General features: G+C 40.3%; 1 protein-coding gene across 1 annotated transcript in view; it reads right to left on the reverse strand.

Moving 5' to 3' along the window:
• NEK1 (NIMA related kinase 1) overlaps positions 1-14458 on the reverse strand; it is a 133334-nt gene extending 118876 nt beyond the window's left edge. The window contains exons 1-4 of the mRNA XM_080928742.1: positions 13994-14458; positions 8475-8622; positions 8045-8141; positions 2368-2465 (exon numbers count right to left, since the gene is read on the reverse strand). Coding sequence (XP_080784868.1) covers positions 2368-2465; positions 8045-8141; positions 8475-8591 — 312 coding nt within the window. The 5' untranslated portion in view covers positions 8592-8622; positions 13994-14458. The remainder of the gene's footprint in view (positions 1-2367; positions 2466-8044; positions 8142-8474; positions 8623-13993) is intronic.
• Positions 14459-21199: the final 6741 nt, after the last annotated feature.

Raw genomic sequence — 21199 nt, forward strand, 5'->3', positions numbered from 1 at the left:
TAATGAAAAGCCTAAAGGTAAATGCACCAACTAAGCAGCAATCTGAGGAACAGAGCAACAGGGAAAGAGGCCTCTGTCTCAAAGTTCTTCATAGTGGGACTTTTTAGGACTTTTTAAAAAGACAAACGTCTAAGTTAAATACAAGTAGGTTCAAAACCTGCTATACACTTTGGGAAACATTACTTAAGCTCTCTTAGATTCCTTGTCTATTGAAAAAGAGAAAGTGTCTAGTCATAAAAGTTAAAAGAACAAATACCACCCCTCCATTATCTGATACAAAAACAGGCAAACAAATGCACCAGGATCTGAAGACTGAAAAGACCAAAGACAATCAGCTGAAAAATGTAAAGTTGATTGGCAGTAGCCATACGGCAGGAGGAGCTGACGTCACTACCGGAGCCTGAAGAAAACAACTCAAAGAAGCAAAGAAAGCCCCAAGGGCCCTATCCCGGAAGACCCCATGCTACTGCGCTTGCTGCTGCCTTGGTCACCTTGTTTGTTTGCCTTGTATGAATATCCTTGGGGGGGGGGGGGTTCTAAGTGCCCATTGCGCAATGCAATCACAATACATAACAATAGTGGTAAGTTCCCAAAAAGCAATGCCACTCAGATAGATTAATGATTTATGGAAGATTTCTGAGAAAAATTAAAAATATGTATGGTTAAGAAGATTAGGTCAAGGTGATTTTTATGTATAATGAATGAATTAAATCAGGTCAGGATGTTTGGCCAGCTGCTTTGAAGCAAAAATAAAAATAAATAAATAAATAACATGAGCCAGGCTACAAAGGGCACACTAGTCTCACCTACAGGAGACAGGCTAATAAGCCAAGTTACTGGATTTCAGTGCCACTGCTAAACTTGAGCTTCTGTGTCCATTGTAAAATCTGATTGTCCTGGTCTTATGATTATAAATTTGCTGACGAGCTTTGGTGTGCACCTAGAAGACTTAAAGCTATGCAGCATGTAGATAGAATAGATTCTTCCCCTTCTGTTGTCTTAAGAAAAAGATCTCCGAGATAAAGTTCTTTAATTGACTATCCATTACTTTATGATGAAAACAATGTAAGAATAAGTTGATGGTTAACTATCTTAGGTGAATAAGAGTTGTGTTATAAAGGAATAATATGATGTCTATTTCCTTTCTTGTAACTAAAAATTGCTACCTGCTAGTACAAGAGAAACTGTTTAAAATATTTTACTTGCTTAAATTATGTTAATCTGTAATAGAAAAACTATTACTTTAGAACACAGATGTACTGTGGGAAGAAACCACATGGTAAACTGAACAATCAGGTATGGTACTTTAAATAACTTGTTTTTAAAACTATGAACTTTTTAATCATTGTGTATGACTGAAACTCATGATTAAGAACTGGTTGCAATGTGATATTTTTTCCATGCATAGAGAATTTCATTAAGATACATAGGGACTAAGAGAAAATAAAGTTGTTGGGACTTTGTTTCATCCATTAAGTGTGTGTGTGAGTATGTGTATTTTATATCAGTTACCAACTCCACATCTCCGTGGATTGTCAAACACACTGCTGGAGCGGCCTTGCTACTAGCCAGCTGAACTTTAAATAACAAAAAAGTAGAATAAGGCAGGTGAGGAAAGATGCTACAAAAATAATAAGGATAAAATACAAAGAAAAGAAGGTAAATGTACAAAAACAAATCTCAAGAACAGAAAATGCATGCTCCATAAATATCTGCCAAAATAGACGGCAACAGATTTATGAAAAAATATCTAAAAATAAGGCTGCTTAGGTAAGGTGGGCCACATTTTAGAGACCTCAGTAGTCAAATCAGATTTCCAACAGTGGCAAGTATAAGCTTCTAGAACTTGAGTTATTTAGCAGGGCTATCCTCCTGGAAGGTATGTTCTGGCAGCAACAAGCCAGACTGACAGGACACAGAATAATTAACCAGTTATAATGAATAATTAGGCTACATATGCATAAGCACATGCACACACATACATATGCATGTGAGATGTAATTTATACTCTATATACAAGAATATGGTATTGGTATGAAATGAGGCAGGGAACTAAACAAAGATGTTAGCTAATTGGAGATATGACTAAAAAAAAATCACATCTAATACCAGCCTGCCCTAGCAATTACAATTAGCATCCATAGGTAAAATGAGTATATCCAGCGGGTGTGGGGGCACAAGTCCATAGTCTCAGCATCCAAATGGTAGAGGTGGGATGATTAGAAGTCCCAGGCCAGCCTAAGCTACATAAGACTCTATCCCCTGCCCCATGTGCCCCTCCCACCACCACATGAATACATGCAAAATCATACTTTGAGTTGCTTCTTGGTAACCAGATAGCAATCAAGCTCCTCCGTGACAACCCACCTGATCTTCTTGGAACAAAGTGCCTTTCTGAGCATTTATTCGTTTAAACAGATCACCTCCTTCACAGTAATCCATCACTATGTAGAGAGAGCCATTTTCTACAAAATATAAACATTCAGTTCCATTTTTAAAATGTAGCATCAAAAACATAGCTAAATTAAGTTACTTAAAGACTTGCTAAAAAGCATCATCTGAACAAAAAATAGACCATCTTCAAAATGTTAGGGCATAAAGTCTAGATACTCTGCCTATGCAGGTTATACAATGACTGAGGGGTTTATTTATTTATTTATTTATTTTATGTATGAGTACTGTGTTGCTGTTCTCAGACACACCAGAAGAGGACATCAGATCCCATTGCAGATGGTTGTGAGCCACCATGAGGTTGCTGGGATTTGAACTCAGAACCTTTGGAAGAGCAGTCAGTGCTCTTAACTGCTGAGCCACCTCGCCAGCCCATGACCGAAGTTTGATGCAACTCTGTTACTGACCATTTTTCCACCAATACACCATCTGAGTAGAGAACTGTTCATACTGACCTTATTGACCTTAACACTCTGAGAACATAAATAAAATACAAACCAACATACTTTTGTTCAATTTCCTTAAATGTTATATGTAGAGAAAAGGCACGAGCAGACTACTCCCAGATTGCTAGCTGCTAGAGGCAAGTAAGGATATCTGAGAATCCCAGCATACTGGGACAAAGAGTAACAAAGAGTAAACATATTTCTCTTCAGAGAATCCTGACGTTTTGCCAAGAAAGCTGCGAACCTGAGGAAGTGGCCTTCACCATCCTTTTTTTATAAGAAAATAACTTTGCTTATAGTTTAATTAAGCAGTACATCTAACAGCAGACTGCAGATTCCTCAGTCTGCAGGAGGTTTGGGTCACCTTGAACCAAGATAAACTATTGCTAGGGAAAGAGCACCTGCTGAGAAGGAGAAACCGTGGACAACCATTACTCTGCCTTCTGTATAAAAGATGCTGAAACTCTGAATAAAGTGTGCGCTGGCTGACGTGGCTGTGTCCCCATCCTGGTTAATGCTACACTCGAGACCCCGCTGATGCACTAGACATTGACAGTTATATATAAAATCATGTTTTCCCAACAAATTTTCAGAGTCCATATCTTCTATTTGAAATAACCACTAGTTTTCAGCTTTGAACTATTCAGTTGAATTGTTCACCAAACATAAACACAGCAATAAATACTATAATGAACTCTAACAATTAAATATCAAATAGACAGTCTCTACCTCCAACCTTGGGGATTCCTTTATTCTATGCCAACAAACAAACAAACTGTGCATATTTGTTAGTGGCATGAAGATGGTACAGAGCCACAATCACTTTGAGAGTTTTTATACTTTTATATCTTTATGCATGGAGAAAGGCCTAGAAAACAATCATTCCTTCTACCACCAACTTTTTAACAAAAGAAGAGTGGTCAATATCACGAGTAACATTTGTTGAACAATGGCTAAGGAGACTATCACAACTGAAAGGGTGATGCTCCTCCTCATGTCCTTATGGCACGCACAATGGCTGTGTTTCTAGAAACACTCATTTCTCTCACTTTGTGGTGGCACTCTTCGGGAGGGTTCTTCTATGCTCTTGTGATACACTGCCGATAAGACATCATTAGGACTAGAAACTTACCTAGATTAAACAGGAATCTGTGTGACTATGACTGGGGAGAAAGAAAATCTAAATGTATATGCTAGAAATGACAAACTAGAATGGGGCTGGAGAGAAGACTGAGTGGTTAAGCACTTGCAGAGACCCACATGCTGGATTACAATCACTGATAACTCAAATTTCATGGGATCTGACCTCCAAGAGCAGCAAAAAAGGCACCATTACATTTAGATATAGAGGCAAACACACATATAGAATTAAAATAAACCTTAAAAACGACACTGAGAAAAACCTCTATCCAATCCACAGCCGCACATGGTATGACACCATTTCTATACTTATTAATGCCTGGACCATTAAAGGACAGTAACAAGACTTAACTCCTTGAGTTAACAAGAAAAGAATGATGGTCTCTCAAAGATAGCTGGAAGCAGACTGTCTATGATTTGTAAGCTAAGTGTGGTGCTAGGAGGCAGAAGACGACAAGCTGCAAGCTTGAGGCTAATGTCTATTAGGATCTGCAAGATCCCATATCAAAGGTGGAGATGTAACTTAGAGGACGTGCTTGCTCAGAACATGTAAAGCTCCAGGTTTGAGCTCCAGTACTGGAGCACGGGGAAGGGAGTGGGACTGTGGGAGGTTACACAGCACACAAAGACATTTGAGAAATGGTGGGGATACAGCACATGAACTAGTTATACTTTATGCTACTCACATACCTATTATTTAGAGGTAAAAATTATTATTGTTCCCTCCTTCCAACCTCCTCCACTTTTCCTCCCATCCATCAACCTGCTGCCTGCATGCTTGTCAAAGTCTCCAATCACTGCCTAGGCTGGCCTCACTCACAAGCCTCCTGATCCTACCTCCCTAGTACCAGTACTGCAGGTGTCTTGCAGGATCCACAGCCAATAGTTATTTAAATATATAGTTAACAGAATAGTACTTTCTACGAGAGACATAAAGACATAATGTATGTGCATTCCTTCTAATATCTGATTTCCACCTGTCTCACAGATTACTTTGCACAAGACTACAGATACACAAAAACCCCATTATCACTAAGAAGCTCATGAGATTTTAAAGACCCCCTAAAACCCAAAGCAACCATTCTAAGTAGAAACAGTTTCAATTTAAACAGAAACCAAGACCAGGCAAGCCAAGTGACAAAGACCCTCAGAGAACACAAGGGCAGGGCAGGGAAGGGCGACTATGTGAGTCAGAAGAGCGGACAAGCACAGCATGGCTCGTCCTAGCACTCTTTTCTTTACCTCTTAGTTTAGAAGCCAGAACACCCCAGAGGTTTTGACTGCTGTTTTCTACCAGTTTGGGATGTGTATGTGTGTTCATTATAGAAGATGTATGTGTGTGTATGTGTATGTCTCATGTTTATTATAAATTTAAGTACAGTGACTCCTGGAGTTCTGTGAACTGCTGTAGCAAATTACTCAGATCTTATAGGAGGTCATAGGACAGTCCATTGGTACCTTTGTTGGCAGAAATTCAACTTGCTGCTCAGTTTAAAAGCAGGACAGTGTGAAACACTGTCCCCGATCTGGGCAACATGACACTACCTGCAGGCAGTGTCTGATGTGAACCGGATTAGAGGGCTTCAAGCTTCTTTCTATACACTAAGCAACGACTGATTGCTACTTCAAAGACTACCACTCCTTTTGAGTCACAGAGCAGAAGAAAAAGAAACAAGAACTTTGTTTGCCTACCACGGAATGTGCTGTGTAGGCACAGAAAACAGGCTAGGAATAAACAGTGAGCTGTCAAACACGCTAATTCCGAGGGAGTTCGAGAGCGGGGAAATGAGGGAACTGAGAGCTTGTAGTTATGAATGCCAATACGTTCTGGATGTTATAACCAGCAGGAACTACTTCCACATCGAAAGAATAAGCCTCCCCTTTCGAATCATTCCAGTACTTCTAGGTGAAGACAGAGCCTGTTAATACTCTAGGATGGACAGGGGAGGGGCACATGGAGAGACTCATCCCTAGACAAAGCACCGGCACTCACTGGTCGCTAGAAGTTTTCTTCAAAGGTGTAATCACTGGTAAAATGCCCAAGATTCAGTAAACAACCCTAATTAAGTCAGTGGCTCACTGGAAGAGAAGGGGTGTGAGAGTAGGAAGAGAGTGTTAGAAGAACAAAGTGGTGCGTGTAAAACTCCATGAAATTAATTACACACGTAGGTAATTGTCAAAAAAAAGAAAATCATTTTTAAGACTCAGGATCAGAATATTTTCTCAGCATCAGTAAAAGGTTAATTATTGTTAATTTGCCCTCCAAATGTTTACAGTCCACTGCTTCTTTTTAAGTGATAACACTGAGACAGCATTAGAAGACTGTCTGGTGTCAGTACTGTCCTAGAATCAAACTCTACTTACATGTATATACATTAAAAAAACAAAAAAAAAAAAAAAAAACCCACACATTTTTTGTATCCCGTAAGTTTGCATATGTTGTGCCTTCATATTCATTAAATTCTAAAAAGTGTTTGATTTCTTTCTTTACCAATTTTACATCTGATAGAGGGCTAGTATCCAATATATACAAAGAACTCAAGAAATCAGACTCTAGAGAACAGAATAATCCTATTAAATATTGGGTACAGAGCTAAGCAAAGAATTCTCAACTGAGGAACATCAAATGGCTGAGAAGCACCTAAAGAAATGCTCAACATCCTTATTCATCAGGAAAATGCAAATCAAAACAACCCTGAGATTCTACCTCACATCAGTCAGAATAGCTAAACTCAAAAATTCAGGTGAAAGCAGATGCTGGCGAGGATGTGGAGATTCTCCACTGTTGGTGGGATGATAAACTGGTATAACCACTCTGGAAATCAGTCTGGTGGTTCCTCAGAAAATTGGACATAGTCCTACCTGAGGACCCAGCTATACCACTCCTGAGCATATACCCAAAAGAAGCTCCAACATCTAACAAGGACACATGTTCCACCATGTTCATAGCAGTCCTATTTATAATAGCCAGAAACTGAAAAGAACCCAGATGTCCTTCAACAGAGGAATGGATACAGAAATTGTGGTACATTTACACAATGGAGTACTACCCAGCTATTAAAAACAATGACTTCATCAAGTTCCTAGGCAAATGAATGGAACTTGAGTGAGGTAACCCAGTCACAAAAGAATACTCATGATATGTACTCATTGATAAGCAGAAACTAGCCCTAAAAGTTCTGAATACCCAAGAAAGAATTCACAGAAATTATGAAACTTGAAGAGAAGGAAGGACAGAGGTGGATGCCTCAGTCCTTCTTAGAAGGGAGAACAAAACACTCATGGAAGGAAATAATGGGACAAATAGAGGAACAGGGATTGGAGAAATGACCATCCAGAGACTGCCTCACCTGGGGATCCATCCCATATGCAGCCACTAAACCCATGCACTACTGCTGATGCCAAGAAGTGTTCAGTGGCAGAAACCTAATGTGGATGCCTCCTTAAAGGCTCTGCCAGAGCCATACTGATACAGAGGAGGATGCCTGCAGATAATCATCGGACTGAACACGGGAATTCCAATGAAGGAGTTAGAGAAAGGACTGAAGGAGCTAAAAAGGTCTGCAACCTCAATGAGAAGAACAAAATGATCAACTAACCAAACCCACCACAGCTTCCAGGGACTAAAACACCAACCAATGAGTTCAATTGAAGAGACCCATAACCCCATATGCATATGCAGCAGAGGATAGCATTCTCTGGCATCAATGGGAGGAGAGAACTTTGGTGCAGCAAAGGCTCATTTTCCGAGTGTAGGGGAATGCCAAGGTGCTGAGGTGGGAGAGGGCAGCTGGAAGAGGGAGCACCTTAATGGAGGCAATGGGAGAGGGAGGGAGGATGGGATTGGGGCAAAAGGGGATAACATCTGAAACGTCAATACAGAGAACATCCAATAAAAAGCATTTTTTTCCTAAAATACATTTACAAAATAATTTCTTACAAGGAAAATATTCAAAAGTTATAAGTGTCTTAGAGCGTATTTTAAATGTTTGCAAAATAGATCTGACCTTCAAATGATTCTTTATATTGGACAATATTTGGATGCTTCATGTTGGCCAACACAGCAACTTCTCTCCTTGATTCTTGCCTTTCTTTATCAGACATCTTAAATGGGAAGAAAAAGTAAAATAGTAAAACTACTAATAAGAAATTTGAAAGTCTGCCAATAAGAGAGTGCTAAAGATGATACTAATACAGTGCAATTATGCACACACTCAAATCTGAAAGTTAAAAAGAAGTGAATCTGTGATTGAAGCTCTTTCAGGGTGCCTAATCTAAATTAAGTTACAGGACAGTAAGTATAGTAGTCCTTAGTGGAATTACAGCTCTCTTTCTCATTAGGTCACACATTTCTCATTAGGTTACATGATAGGACAATAAAAATGTCTCATCATACCCAGATTATTACTTGTGCAACTGAACTAAAATCATACTTACTCTCGAGATGTTAATTTCCTTAATAACATAATGTCTGCCATCCTCTGTAGATTTAACAAGAACAGCTTTTCCAAATGAACCTTCTCCAATCTTCTGTAGTCTAACATACTTCTCCATGGTTTTTTCCTAAGGCATTTTTATACATATGCTACACACAAAGAGAGAGTTGACAGAGATTAAGCAACTTTTAACAAAATGATATCTAACATCTTGACTGAAAGTCAAACTTAGAACAAAACAAAAAGAAATAGTGGTTTCAGCTTTATTATAATGGTTTGAAATATCCAATACTAAACATACTAATAGTACAGACACATAAAGGCGATCTTTTCCTACATAAATCAGTAGCATTATTGTATTTAATAAAAATAATACAGATGAGGCTGGAGAGAGAGATGACTCAGTGGTTAAGAGCACTGACTGCTCTACCACAGGTCCTGAGTTCAAATCCCAGCAACCACATGGTGGCTCAAAACCTTCTGTAATGGGATCTGATGCCCTCTTCTGGTATGTCTGTAGATAGGACAGTGTACTCACATATATAAAATAAATAAATAAATCGTGTGTGTGTGTGTGTGTGTGTGTGTGTGTGTGTGTGTGTGTGTGTGCATGTATATATATATACATAATCAGCGGAGAAACAAAGGTGAAAAAGTTAAAAATCAGGGTCAGCAAGATGGCAGACTCACCGGGCTAAAGGCACTTTCCAGGCAAGCCTGGACACCAGAGTTTGATCCTTGGAAGAAGGACAACTCCACAAAGTTGTCTGACCTCCACACTTGAGCATGCCTGCACTCAAATACATGATAAGTACATATGCACACAATTATAATAAACTTTGTTTTTTAAAAAGAAGAGGAGAACCTTGGAGCTTGTGGTGGTTTAATAGGAGAATGTCCCCAAGGAACTCTTTAGAAGGATAGGAGGTGTTTTTGCTGGAGAAGTGTGACCTTGTTGGAGAAGGTATGGCTTAGTTTGAAGAGGAAAGCCCATACCAAGCCAAGCGCCCCACTCCATCACCTCATAGGCTTGCTGATGGATCAGGACGCAAAGCTGTTAGCTACTGCTCTGGTTTCATACTAGGTCTTCTCACCTGCTGCCATGCTCCTGTTATGATACTGACTAACCCTCTGAAACCATAAGCAAGCCCCCACCCACAAGCTTTATTACAAGTCTCAGTCATGGCGTCTCTTCACAGCAATAAAGCACCAAGACAGAACCTAAATCCTGGTTTTTACCTGTCACAGAACCACATAGTAGTTTTTCTCAACCTGTGGGTTGAGACCTCTTTCAAATAGGTTGCATATCAGATATTTACATTATGATTCATAATAGTAGCAAACTTGCAGTAATGAAGTAGCAACAAAAATACTTTAATGGTTGGGGTCACCCCAACATAAGAAACTGTATTATAGGGTCGCAGCATTAGGAAGGGTAAGAACCACTGCCCTGCACTGTTGAAATCTGTATCTATAACTGACCAGACAATGTAAATAGACAAGTGTGAACTTGAACACTTCCAAGAGTAACTGAAGCAATATACTAACTACCTGAGGCATGTGTCAAGTTGTTCTTTGTTTGACAAATCGTGTTGCCTTTTGATTCTTTTTCTTACTAGTAAGTCTGAAAAATTCTTCAACATTTATTGAACATTTGTATTTTCTCTATGTGCTTTGCCCATTTCTACTTGCATAATCTTTTTTATTAGCTTGGAAAACCTATTTAGTGGGATTCTTATTTGTCATAGAGATAAAGGCTTTATTTCTGAGGCAGGTTATTAATGTCATGCCTTCCTCACACTGACTGACCTCCTTCCCAATTCTATATGTTGGGATTACAAGTGTGTACCGCTGTGCCCATCTTAATATGAACTTGTATGATTATCCTATTTCTTCAAAGATTATCCAACCAAGACAAAGTGGTTAGTGACTTGGCTAATCTTGGTTGTCAACTTGATTACATCAACTGAATCAACAGAAAAACCCAAGCAGCTGGGCACACCTGTGAGAGACTTTTCTTGATTCGAACATCTGAAGTGGGAAGACTCACTCCAAATCTGGATTATTTGAGTTAAGAAAACCCGTCCTAAGTCTGGGCTACACCTACTGCTGACGGTACACATCAACAGAAGATGGAAGCTTTGGCTCTCTGCCTGCTAGCCCTGTCTCTTTCTCACAAGATCACCTATCCTACTGCTGAGGCACTCCTTCACTGCCATTAGTACTTACTCAGGACTGGAGAACAGTCTTCTGAATAGAACTACTACTAGATTCTTTGCCTTTCCATCTGGTGACAGCAATTTTACTTTTGAAAAGATTCAACTTTCCTAAATTACAGAATTCTTAATATAGTCCTGAAAACTAAAGGTTAACATCCAGCTTATAGTAAAATTAGTAATTAGTGCTTATGAAATTATATGACAAAGAACCTTCCTCAACTCTAAAAAACATTATAATCAGATCCCATTTCAATTTCTCTATTGAAAATGATGTTAGCAACCTTACGAGAAAGAGGAATTAAAACCTTATCATAAAGCTCCAGTCCTCCACTGTGAAGCAGAGAGGAAAACGAGGCCTACACGGAATCAAGCCAGCAGAGTGTAATGGCCATTTGGATGCCAGCCAAAATGTAATGTTATCTCCAGAACATGGAAGCTCAATGTATCATATTAGTGAGCTACTTAAGAGAGCAAATCATGATAAACTCATCTTAAGGACTCAACTCCATAAACAAAATTACATTAGATAATAATCACATAATGAGTTTATTTCACAATCATTGTTGTTTGGAGACATTTTTTGGCAAGAGAGGAAAAAAGCAAAATTTGTCAGTTTGGCTTTTTATCTAAATTTAGTTGCCAGTTCTGGTCTAGTGACTACACCAACAAGACAGAAGCTATTAGTATGCCTATATTTCCTCTTACTGCTGTCTACATACTAAGCTCTGTGATTCTAATTCAAGTAAAGCCAAATCTACTGTCCTTGGAAAAAAAGATGAAAAAAGATAATGCTAATTAAGTAATTTATAATTATCATTATCAAATAATGATAAACACTGGTATACAGAGCAATCAAGGATTCATGGTTAATGAGTTTTAGAACACATGACAAGCTCTCCTTTTCTGCAGTGAACCCTCACTTATCACAAGGAAAACAGAAGCTACCAACTTCATTCATACTTGTGAGACTTTCTAACTAAATTGTTATACTAGAACTATTTCAAGTGAAATAAAATAAAAATTAATAAAAGACACCTCCTGCATCAGCTGGCTTTTTATACAACCCAAGGCCACCTACCTAAGGATGACATCGCTCACAGAAGACTGAGCTCGAACCAATCAGTAATCAAGAAAATGCTCACAGACAGGTCCACAGGACAGCCTGAGGCAGGCAATCTTTCAACTGGGGAGCCCACTTCTAAGATATATCTAGATTTGTATAAAGCTGGCAACTACCAAACACTCTATTTGGTGGCAAAAGAAAAGCATGTATATATTCATAGCTGCATTTATTTATATACATATGCAGGTACACACAAACCCACAAGTATATAATACATCTGTACGGACACGTATTAGAATTTGATTAGTCAAAACAACAAAATTAAATGTTAATCAGCCATGAACAGTGATATAAGACACAGAGCAAATCAATTTCTCCTATTTAAATAAAAAATAGTTTATGTGGAGAGAGACTGTGTGTATGTGTGTGTGTACACTATGAAAACTTGTGGGAGTTTGTTTTTTTTCTCCCACTATGTAAGTGGGTCAAGGGGACTGAACTAAGGTCATCAGGCATCAGGCTTGGTGGCAACTGCCTTTATCTGCTGGTCCATCTCGTTGGCCCTACTTAAATACTGAACAGGATGGGGGTGGTATAGGTTGGAGGCAGAAGCACGTGCGGACTATGCACCAGGCCCTGGGTAGGGTTGATCCCTAGTACTGGGAAAAATAACATCCTTGAATAATCTCCCATTTCCAAACTCTCCACCTTAACATTTAAATTTGTACTACAATATCTAGTTTCTTTTTAAGTATATCAATTGTGCTTCAGAAAAATATTCCTCAACTCTAGTCGAATAAGATAGGCTCCTTTACATTTTTCTAAGAATTGTTTCAAATAGGCAAATGTTTGATACAATATTATGAACCCCATATTAAAATTTTCAGAGTATAGAAATGTAAAAAAACATGATCTCCATCAGTCAGGAAAACACACAATGACAGACATTAAGCGTTGGCTGTTTCAGATATTTGATGGACAGGTTACTTATTCCGAAGGGAAACATTAAGACTAGGTGACAACAGATGCCAAGAAGTCTTTCGGTACTGTCTGCAGGCAAAAATCTATATACAAGGTTCTTCCAAAACAATAGAGACAACCTGAGTAGTAAAAAGGGGACAATGTGTTTTCTCAGAAAGGAAAATTCTCTTTTTTAATTATGAGAAGACAAAAAACAAAATAGAGAATTGCTAATATTTTTAAGCATGTGGGGTTTTTTTTTCTTGGTAAATATACTCAGACAACACCTGAGGAGTTGATAGGAGAGACGACCAATAAGCAAAGAGAAATTTTCTATGTGTGCAAACTATCTGTCCACGATTTAAACAAGACAGCAGACTAGAACAGCAAAACCTACTTGGGCTACAGTACCAATGCATAAGTAACACAACCTCAAAAGAACTGTGGTTAAGTTCCACAGCCTTTATCAGATTTCTAACAGACCTTTTTTTTTTAATGTGTAAAAACCAGTTTTGCCACAAAATTGGTTACTCAGGTTTCACCAGAACAAGAGGCAATTTTAAATGTAGAGCTCTAGATCCCAGAAACTAGAGACAAAGAACTATTTCTTTTTCTGTCTGGCTCTGCCCACCCCCTCTACTTACTGCAGCATAAGCAAAGCCCTTTATTAAGGCGTAGATGGACTAGAGCTTTTAAGCCTTCACAAACATTTCCGATGTGATTTATGTAGGCAATAATATTTCTGCTTCTAGGGAGATCGAACAGGAAATAATGAAAAAATTGGGCGGGGCATATAACTCAGTGGCAGATCACCGGCTGAGCCAAACTGAGGTCCTGTAATCCAATCCCCAGGACCCCTCCCCAAAGTTACACTGAATTATTAAAGTAGTAAAACTTTTAATACTTTACACATGGAAATTGTGTCTACCCTAGAAAGAGAAGCGATACATTAGGCTTTAGGGTAATCAGTTAACTGCTATTCTTTTTCTCATTAAAATATACAGTTAAGATCAAAGGCATCTTATCTATTTAAATGACACCTCCCCTACTGAGATTAGCTTATCATCTATTAAGAGTGCGTTAACTTTTTAGGATACCAAAGAATTGCTTTGAGGCATACACAGGTCCTCCCTGTTAACAATTTAAAGGGATGAAGGTGCTTTACGTGCAAATACTTAAGGCGAGTATCCATGCACTCTACATAAGATCTATACAGGTCTCCTCACTCGTGGCGAGCTCACCATTCTGCTTGTCACTGCTTCCCCACGTGCAACTCACCTCAATGACACTGGACCTGAGTCAGAATAACAGTGGCGACCATAAGCACCGGTCTAGATGCGGCAGTGTCTTCCTATAGGACTTAAGGCAGAGGCACCACGGTGCATTTTGGAAATAACATGCTGTAAGAAAAAGCAAGTCTGTCTATCCAGCAGCCGCTCAACAGCCCAGACTGCTGCTACTCCTACACCCGGCACCGGACCGTAGCTGACGCGACAGCTTGCCACCCTCGGGCCGGGCACCGTGCCCTGGAACCGGCCCTGGCTACGCGGACGAAACAAACACAGCGGTTCCTGACCCCTTGGAAACGCCGGCTGCAAGGGGGGAGTTCCTGGGTACCGCCCCCAACTTCACAGGTCCAGGTGGCTTGGCCGGACGCGGACCCGCAGCATGTGGGACTGGGAGGCTACCTGCCGCCCAAATCCTCCCGCCTCGCCACAGTGACTATGGATTCCGGCGTGCGGGCAACTGCACAGGTTCAAGGTAAGGATACCGCACGTTGCCGCCCTGAAACCATAGGGCTACTGCTGAGAAAAGGGGAACGGCCCGCGCGTCTATGTCGCTGGCGTGTGACGTCAGCGCGCAGGAGCCGACTTGTGGCTGCGCTGCAGGGGAGGAGCCAGGAGGCGAGGTGGGCGGGGCCAAGCGAAGCGAAAAACGTTACGTGCAGTGAGGGGCGGGACTAGCGGGGTGGTAGGGGCGGGGCTTCGGGGAAAGGAGGAGTTACGGGATCGGAAAGCGAATGGGACTGGGTGGGTAGGTGCAAGCTAGAAAGGGCGCATTGGGGGCGAGGTGCAGCAAGCCGGGGATGCGAAGGTCAGAATCGGGGAGGGGACCAAGGAAAGGGAAGGGGCCATCTGAGAGTAGCTGCTAGACAGTCCGGAGACTAGAGGGGTGACTGAGCAAATGCACAGGCACGAGCACTCGGGGCGGGGCAGGGCACGTGGAGACTGGAGGAACTTCAGGGGTTAAACACTCCACGCTCCAAATGGGGAGCGTGCAATACTGAAGGAGGGTGTGAGAAATAGGTAGGAGTCGGTAGAAGAATGTAAAGCTGGAAAGAATTAGGCCGAGTGAAGGCAGGAAATTCGCTCGGGCATCTGACTCAGACTGAAGAAAGCATATTAATAACTTTCCCACACGGTACACAGATAAGTTACTTTTAATTTGAATGTTCATTATTTAATTGAGGATGCCATATATTTACAAGCAGTTTTTCTTTAAATACAAAGTTTAAAACAGTTATTTTGAGGGACTGGAGAATCAGCTCAGCTGGTGAGACAGAGAGCCAGGGAGGGTTTGAGTCCCAGAACCCTGGTCTGCTTAGCTCACAAGAAACCTTCTGCAAGCACCGGCACCCGCATTTACCACACATCCACACAGTTACTTTGTGCAATGAAACGAAGCAGTTTTATCTTTAATTTTTGAAATACAAAGTTATTTTACGTCTACTGTGTGTACGCTTTATACTGAAAGGGACTGACGGTATAGAATAGACTAAAAACCGTTGGGTGCAGGAATTGAAACAGTTGAGAACAAACCTAGAATCATCCGGAGTAGCTCTACTCAGTAAACTAGTGGATGGCACTCCTAGAACGTCCGTACTCGAAGCAGGACGAGCTTAGTGTTTCTGTGTACAGCCACGGTTGCTGTCTGCGCTGTCCGTTCACATGTCAACACTACAGAAGCTGCCCAGACCTCGCCTGAGTTCGGGGGTCATTTAGATCGGACAAATCTCTTTTCCCATCCTTCCCCCACCTCACACACGCAAGACAGCTCTTCTAGGTTCAGGAGCTCGTAATTATTTCTGACTTGGAAATGGACAGATTAGGGGTTTCTTTGCCAGATGGCGACACACTGCAAGTCACCGAAGCTAGTACACTAATAAAATAAGTCCTGCAGCCGTGCAGAGACTGGTTATGCTGGTGCCATCCTGTAATCACGGAACTCAGGTGGAGGCAGGGCACTGAGGAACTCAAGACCATGCGTGGCTACATGGGAGTTCCAGACTAGCCTTAGGACAGACTGTCTCCGTACAAAGCAAAGCAAAACAAACAAGTAAACACAAGCAACAAGCAATCCTTTCTTGCAGCTGTACTCTGCCAACAGTCTTGTTTGTTTCTATCTCTCAGTGGCCAAATTCATGGACTTTAGTAGACATTTACCTAGAATAAAAAATATGTTGAGATTCAGCTCTTCAATCTCCACGTATCTACAAAAGACTTATCTTCCGTATGTTTTCACTTCTTTAGCCCCATCCAACTCCAGCCGGCAGGAATTTTTCTATTTAAAGTACAACCCTAGTTCTACCCACATAACACTGCCCAGCAATGTGAGGGAGGCAACACTGCCAACTGCTAATCTAAGCAAATCTTTTTTTTGCTGCTTGCATAAAGAATGGCTCAAAAGTTATGTCTGAAGATAATGCTTTAGGCAGTTGTCAAGCTGTTGCTGGGAATATAAAGTGCTAGTTCTTCTAAAAGCATGTTGTCAATATATACACTCTTTGACTTTAGAATTTCACTTCTTAAAACATGGAGCCAAAAAGGAACATATGAAATGCACTATTATTGTTGTTTATAACTAGATAACCTAGAAACGTAATTATCTACAAAAGAATTGATTAGGTCACAATATATTTAAACAATGAAATACTCAAAAGTTAAGCAGGATGTATTTTGACTGATGTGTTATGTTGATGTATCTTGAGAAAATCAGGGAATGGAAAGGGAATCACCAGGTTTATATGTCCCTGTACTACAGAATGTTTTATTTTTACGACACAAATATGTCTTAGTCTTCTTAAATATTCTAGTGGATAGTCCACTAAACAAAAGTAGTTTTGCTCCTTGGAAAAATCTAGTAGTGTTAAATAAAAAAAACATGTCTATGTTCATAAAGAATACTCAGGTATGTATGCATACAAGTACTAATCTTTTAATGTGGTTATGATACTCTTATTTCTTTATGGTATATGATACACACATAAATAAACAGTAGATCCTGAACATCTCTCTAGAAAACATTCCTGTCAATATGAGGATTCCATGATCAGCAGACCGAGGAGGAGCCTTAACAGATACAGTGTTTGCTGTAGACAACTGTAGCTCGGATCTCTAGAAGCCATGTAAAAAGACTGGATGGGCCTGTTGGTTGCCTGTACCCCAGCAGAGACAGGAGATTCGTGGGTAAGCTGGCCGGAATTGGTGAAGTCCATAACCACTGAGAGATCTTCCCTGGATAAAGCAGAAAGCAACTGAGGAAGATACTTAATGTCATATATGTGCCTCTACATGCATACACTGATGTACACCTCCTCCATGTTTGTCCACAGATTCAAACACTCGTACCAGACCAAATACACTTGCAAAAATATTTACTGCTACGGATGTACTAAAATCTACTTGTTCCTCCTCCTTCCCCTCCCTCAAAGCCTCCCCATGTCTCCCCTCACCTTGACGGTTTAATTATACTTGTTACAGGTGTGTGCATATGCCTTCAAGGCTGACCACTCTAAATTCAACAGCCAGTAAAGGGGGCACATTCCCGGGAGAGGGTGATTTTTCCAACAGTCACTGGTTAGCTGTCATTCATCCTCTAGGGATGAAACAACAGTAAAATTTTCTGCCCTCCCCCACAGGAAAGCCATTGACATAGCTAAGAAAGGCCATACTTATTACTGAAAGCAGAAAAGATGGGCTAACAAAAGGAGGGGGAGGTATTGCTTATTATTTAGGGGATGATCAAAATCTATATACAAGATGTAACTCGCGTAAAATAAAAATAATAAACTGTTTCCTGTCGTGACTGCTTGCTTGCTTCCTCTTCATATGCATTCCCTGTGCCGTTCTGTACATAGGATGAGTCAGAACCAAGGCCACATCAGTGACCACAGTATTTGGCATCATCAGTGAGGTGTCTTCAACGAACATCTCTATTTATATCTTCGCATAGTAGGTTCTTGATGCCTCCAACTTTTTTCCTCAGACTTTTAATGTTCTGTACCCAAGAACCAAGAAAAAGGCACTGTTGTCTTCAGACTTCTCTCATTTTGAAAAAGGGAGGAATCTGTAATCAGTGAGTCAGACCCTGCCTGGTGTTGAGGTTCTATCCGTTTCCGCTGTAACTGCTCACCAACTCCTGTAATCCACCTGTATTGTCTGGGATCTGTGGATTTTGGCTCTTATAACCTTCCTTTCCCATTCTAAAATAGTTTGAATCATGAATATAGATATATTCATTGGGGTTGTGCTCCCCACATTCCACTGATTTCTGATGGTCTCCATTTGCTGTAAAAAGAGGCTTCTTTGATGAGGGGGGTTAATACACGTTTATTTCTAAAGGATTCTTAAAGGTAGGTTTACTAAGTCAAATGTATGTATGTATGTATGTATGTATGTCCCACTTTAGCACTGCTGTACTTTGGATGCATATTGTTCGATAACAAATTCTTTAAAAATTAGGGGCTTCGCAGTTCTGTGCGCTGGCAGTCAAGGATGGTTCTACAATGTATATCTTCTGCTCCAGACAGCCTGTGCTAAGATTCCACATTTAGCTTCTCAGTTAGTGGTTATGGTTCACTTGGTGTTGCTCCAAAAGGCTTCATTCACATGGTACAATCCTTGGTGTCCTCCAGTCTCTCCATGTGAATAGCTAGGACTGCTCGCAGCATTGTGATCCCAGCGATGGTTTTTCCACAGCAGCTGCCTTCAAATAAGACAGATATTGCTAATCCTTTTAAAGGTTAGATCTAAAACAAGTCTGGTGTCATTTGGGCCATGCTTTTCGTTTTAAGCAAAAGGCGTACAGAGTGCCAACGTTTATTGGGGTAGAAATCATTCAGTATCTTGGGTTACCTTTACACAAAAAGTGCCTAGAAATGGAATCATAGTTCCTGTGTATTTCTACTGATTTTGCCTAAATTTTGCATTTTTGCCTGGGTTGCCTTTCATATGTTGTGCTATTAGAAGTCAGTTTAGGGGTGCTGGGTTGGATCAGACAGTAAAAGTGCATTCTACCAATCATGATGACCTAAATTCAATCCCAAGGAACTATATGGTGGAAGAAGCGAATTCTCACAGGTTTTCCTCTGATATCCACAGGTAACACCATGTAATGTACAAGTGTGCACTCATATGATAATAAAATCAGTTTATATAAGTTGTTTATGAAATGAAGAATAGTTTGCCATGGTATAAAAAGTTTTCTGTTGGTCTCACTAAGATGTCTTCTTTATGGTGTCATTGACCCCATAGAAAAATTAAATTATTTATGATCAATCCTGTCAGTGTGTTTCCTCTCTTGCCATGTAGATCCTCAATCCCCAGTTATGAAATAACTTGAGTTTTCTTTTGCTTTAGTAGCATTAACCCATCTGAAATTCCTTTCTGCAATTACCATATGAAAACCATCTTTATATTCTTTTTGGAGGGAAACTGGATAATCCTTTGTCACTGACTGGAGATAAAAATCTTTCATATATTAAATTATCTTTAATATTTGCACTTATTTCTATTTTTCTCTTCAATGTCTTTATTGGTCTCTGTCTTGCTCCATCTTCTGTTGGTGTTATATAATGACTATCTGACAGTGGGTAACTTCTAAGGAAAAAAAAATTAATTACCTAGTCATAACATAGAAACTGCATCTTAACATAGAGAAAGATCAGAAACACAGGTAGGTACATGGAGGGAAAAGCCCAAGAGAATAGCCTTGCTTTACAACAACTCACTATGAAAACAGTCTGTGAGAACATAAAACCCCACGAGGGTAGTGCCTTCTTGAAACAAATACATATTAGAGGAAATGCTGCCCGGAAGACAGCTTAGTAGGTAAAAGCACTTGAGCACTGAGTGTGAGCCCTAGAACCTGAGCTGGATGTGGTGGCATGCTGTAACCTGGGAAACTCAGGATGGAAGTTGGATGGAAGGCAGCGATAGTTCAATAGCCTGGATAGTTCAGGCCGGAGATCCTGGAGTCCACAGTGTCGCAGGAACAAGAGAAGAGGTGCTAACCCCTAACACTGTTACACAATTCAATATCAGTGTGTTTCTTTTGTTTTTAATTTTTTAAAAATTTTATTCACTTTTCTATTTTTCAAGATTGGGTCTTGTGTGCCTTTGGTGGGACTAGAATTCAATATATTAACTATATGTAACCAAGCTGCCCTTAAGCTGTGGCAAGCCTCATGTCTCTGCTCCCCTAAGCTCCAGACTTAGCCCTTTCACAGGGCTAGGATCACAGGTATACACCTCCATGCACTATTGAAAGACTGAGCCTTTGGCCACACAAAATATGAGAAAGGAATCATTTCATGACTGTCTTGAAAATGTGGTTGTATTATTAGGCAAGACAGGATTTTGTGTCATATGAAACTGGAAAATTATTTGCTGGGGTCCAGCCTTGACACAGGATCTGGGTTCTCAACTGGAAGCAAGGATATCTGGAAGGCACTTAATAATAAACACAGACTATTTTTTTTTGAGTACAAACTGACAGTCTCTCTCTCTCTCTCTCTCTCTCTCTCTGCTCTCTCTCTCTCTCTCTCTCTCTCTCTCTCTCTCTCTCTCTCTCCTTCTCTCTGCTCTCCCTCTCTCTCTCTCTCTCTCTCTTTCTCTCTCTCCTTCTCTCTGCTCTCTCTCTCTCTCTCTCTCTCTCTCTCTCTCTCCTTCTCTCTGCTCTCTCTCTCTCTCTCTCTCTCTCTCTCTCTCTCTCTCTCTCTCCTTCTCTCTGCTCTCTCTCTCTCTCTCTCTCTCTCCTTCTCTCTGTCTCTGTCTCTCTCTCTCTCTCTCTCTCTCTCTCTCTCTCTCTCTCTCTCTCTTTCTCTCTCTCTCATCCACTTGCCAGCAGCTTGAGACTGCACACACTCTGCGTTCTCTTGCACACTCTGTTTTTCTTTTTTGGGCTTTTCTTTTCTTGAGTTCCCACACTCATACACATCTCTGTTCATTCCCCTTTCTCACACACACTCTCCATACACACCTCACACACCTCACATTCTCTCTTCATACTCCAAAAGCAGGTAGAAAAGAAAGACACTGTATAATCATTGCCAAATCCAATTCAAAAGAATAATCACATCCCACAACAAATCAAGAATTACAGTTGTTCCCCCAAAGTTTCAAGCTTCCCATATTCCCAGGCTTGTGGCCAAAATAATAATAATAATTGTGTAATATCATTTATTAATACTTATCATTATGTAAA

Source organism: Micromys minutus (assembly GCF_963924665.1).
Source record: "Micromys minutus genome assembly, chromosome: 14".
Taxonomy (NCBI): Eukaryota; Metazoa; Chordata; class Mammalia; order Rodentia; family Muridae; genus Micromys; species Micromys minutus.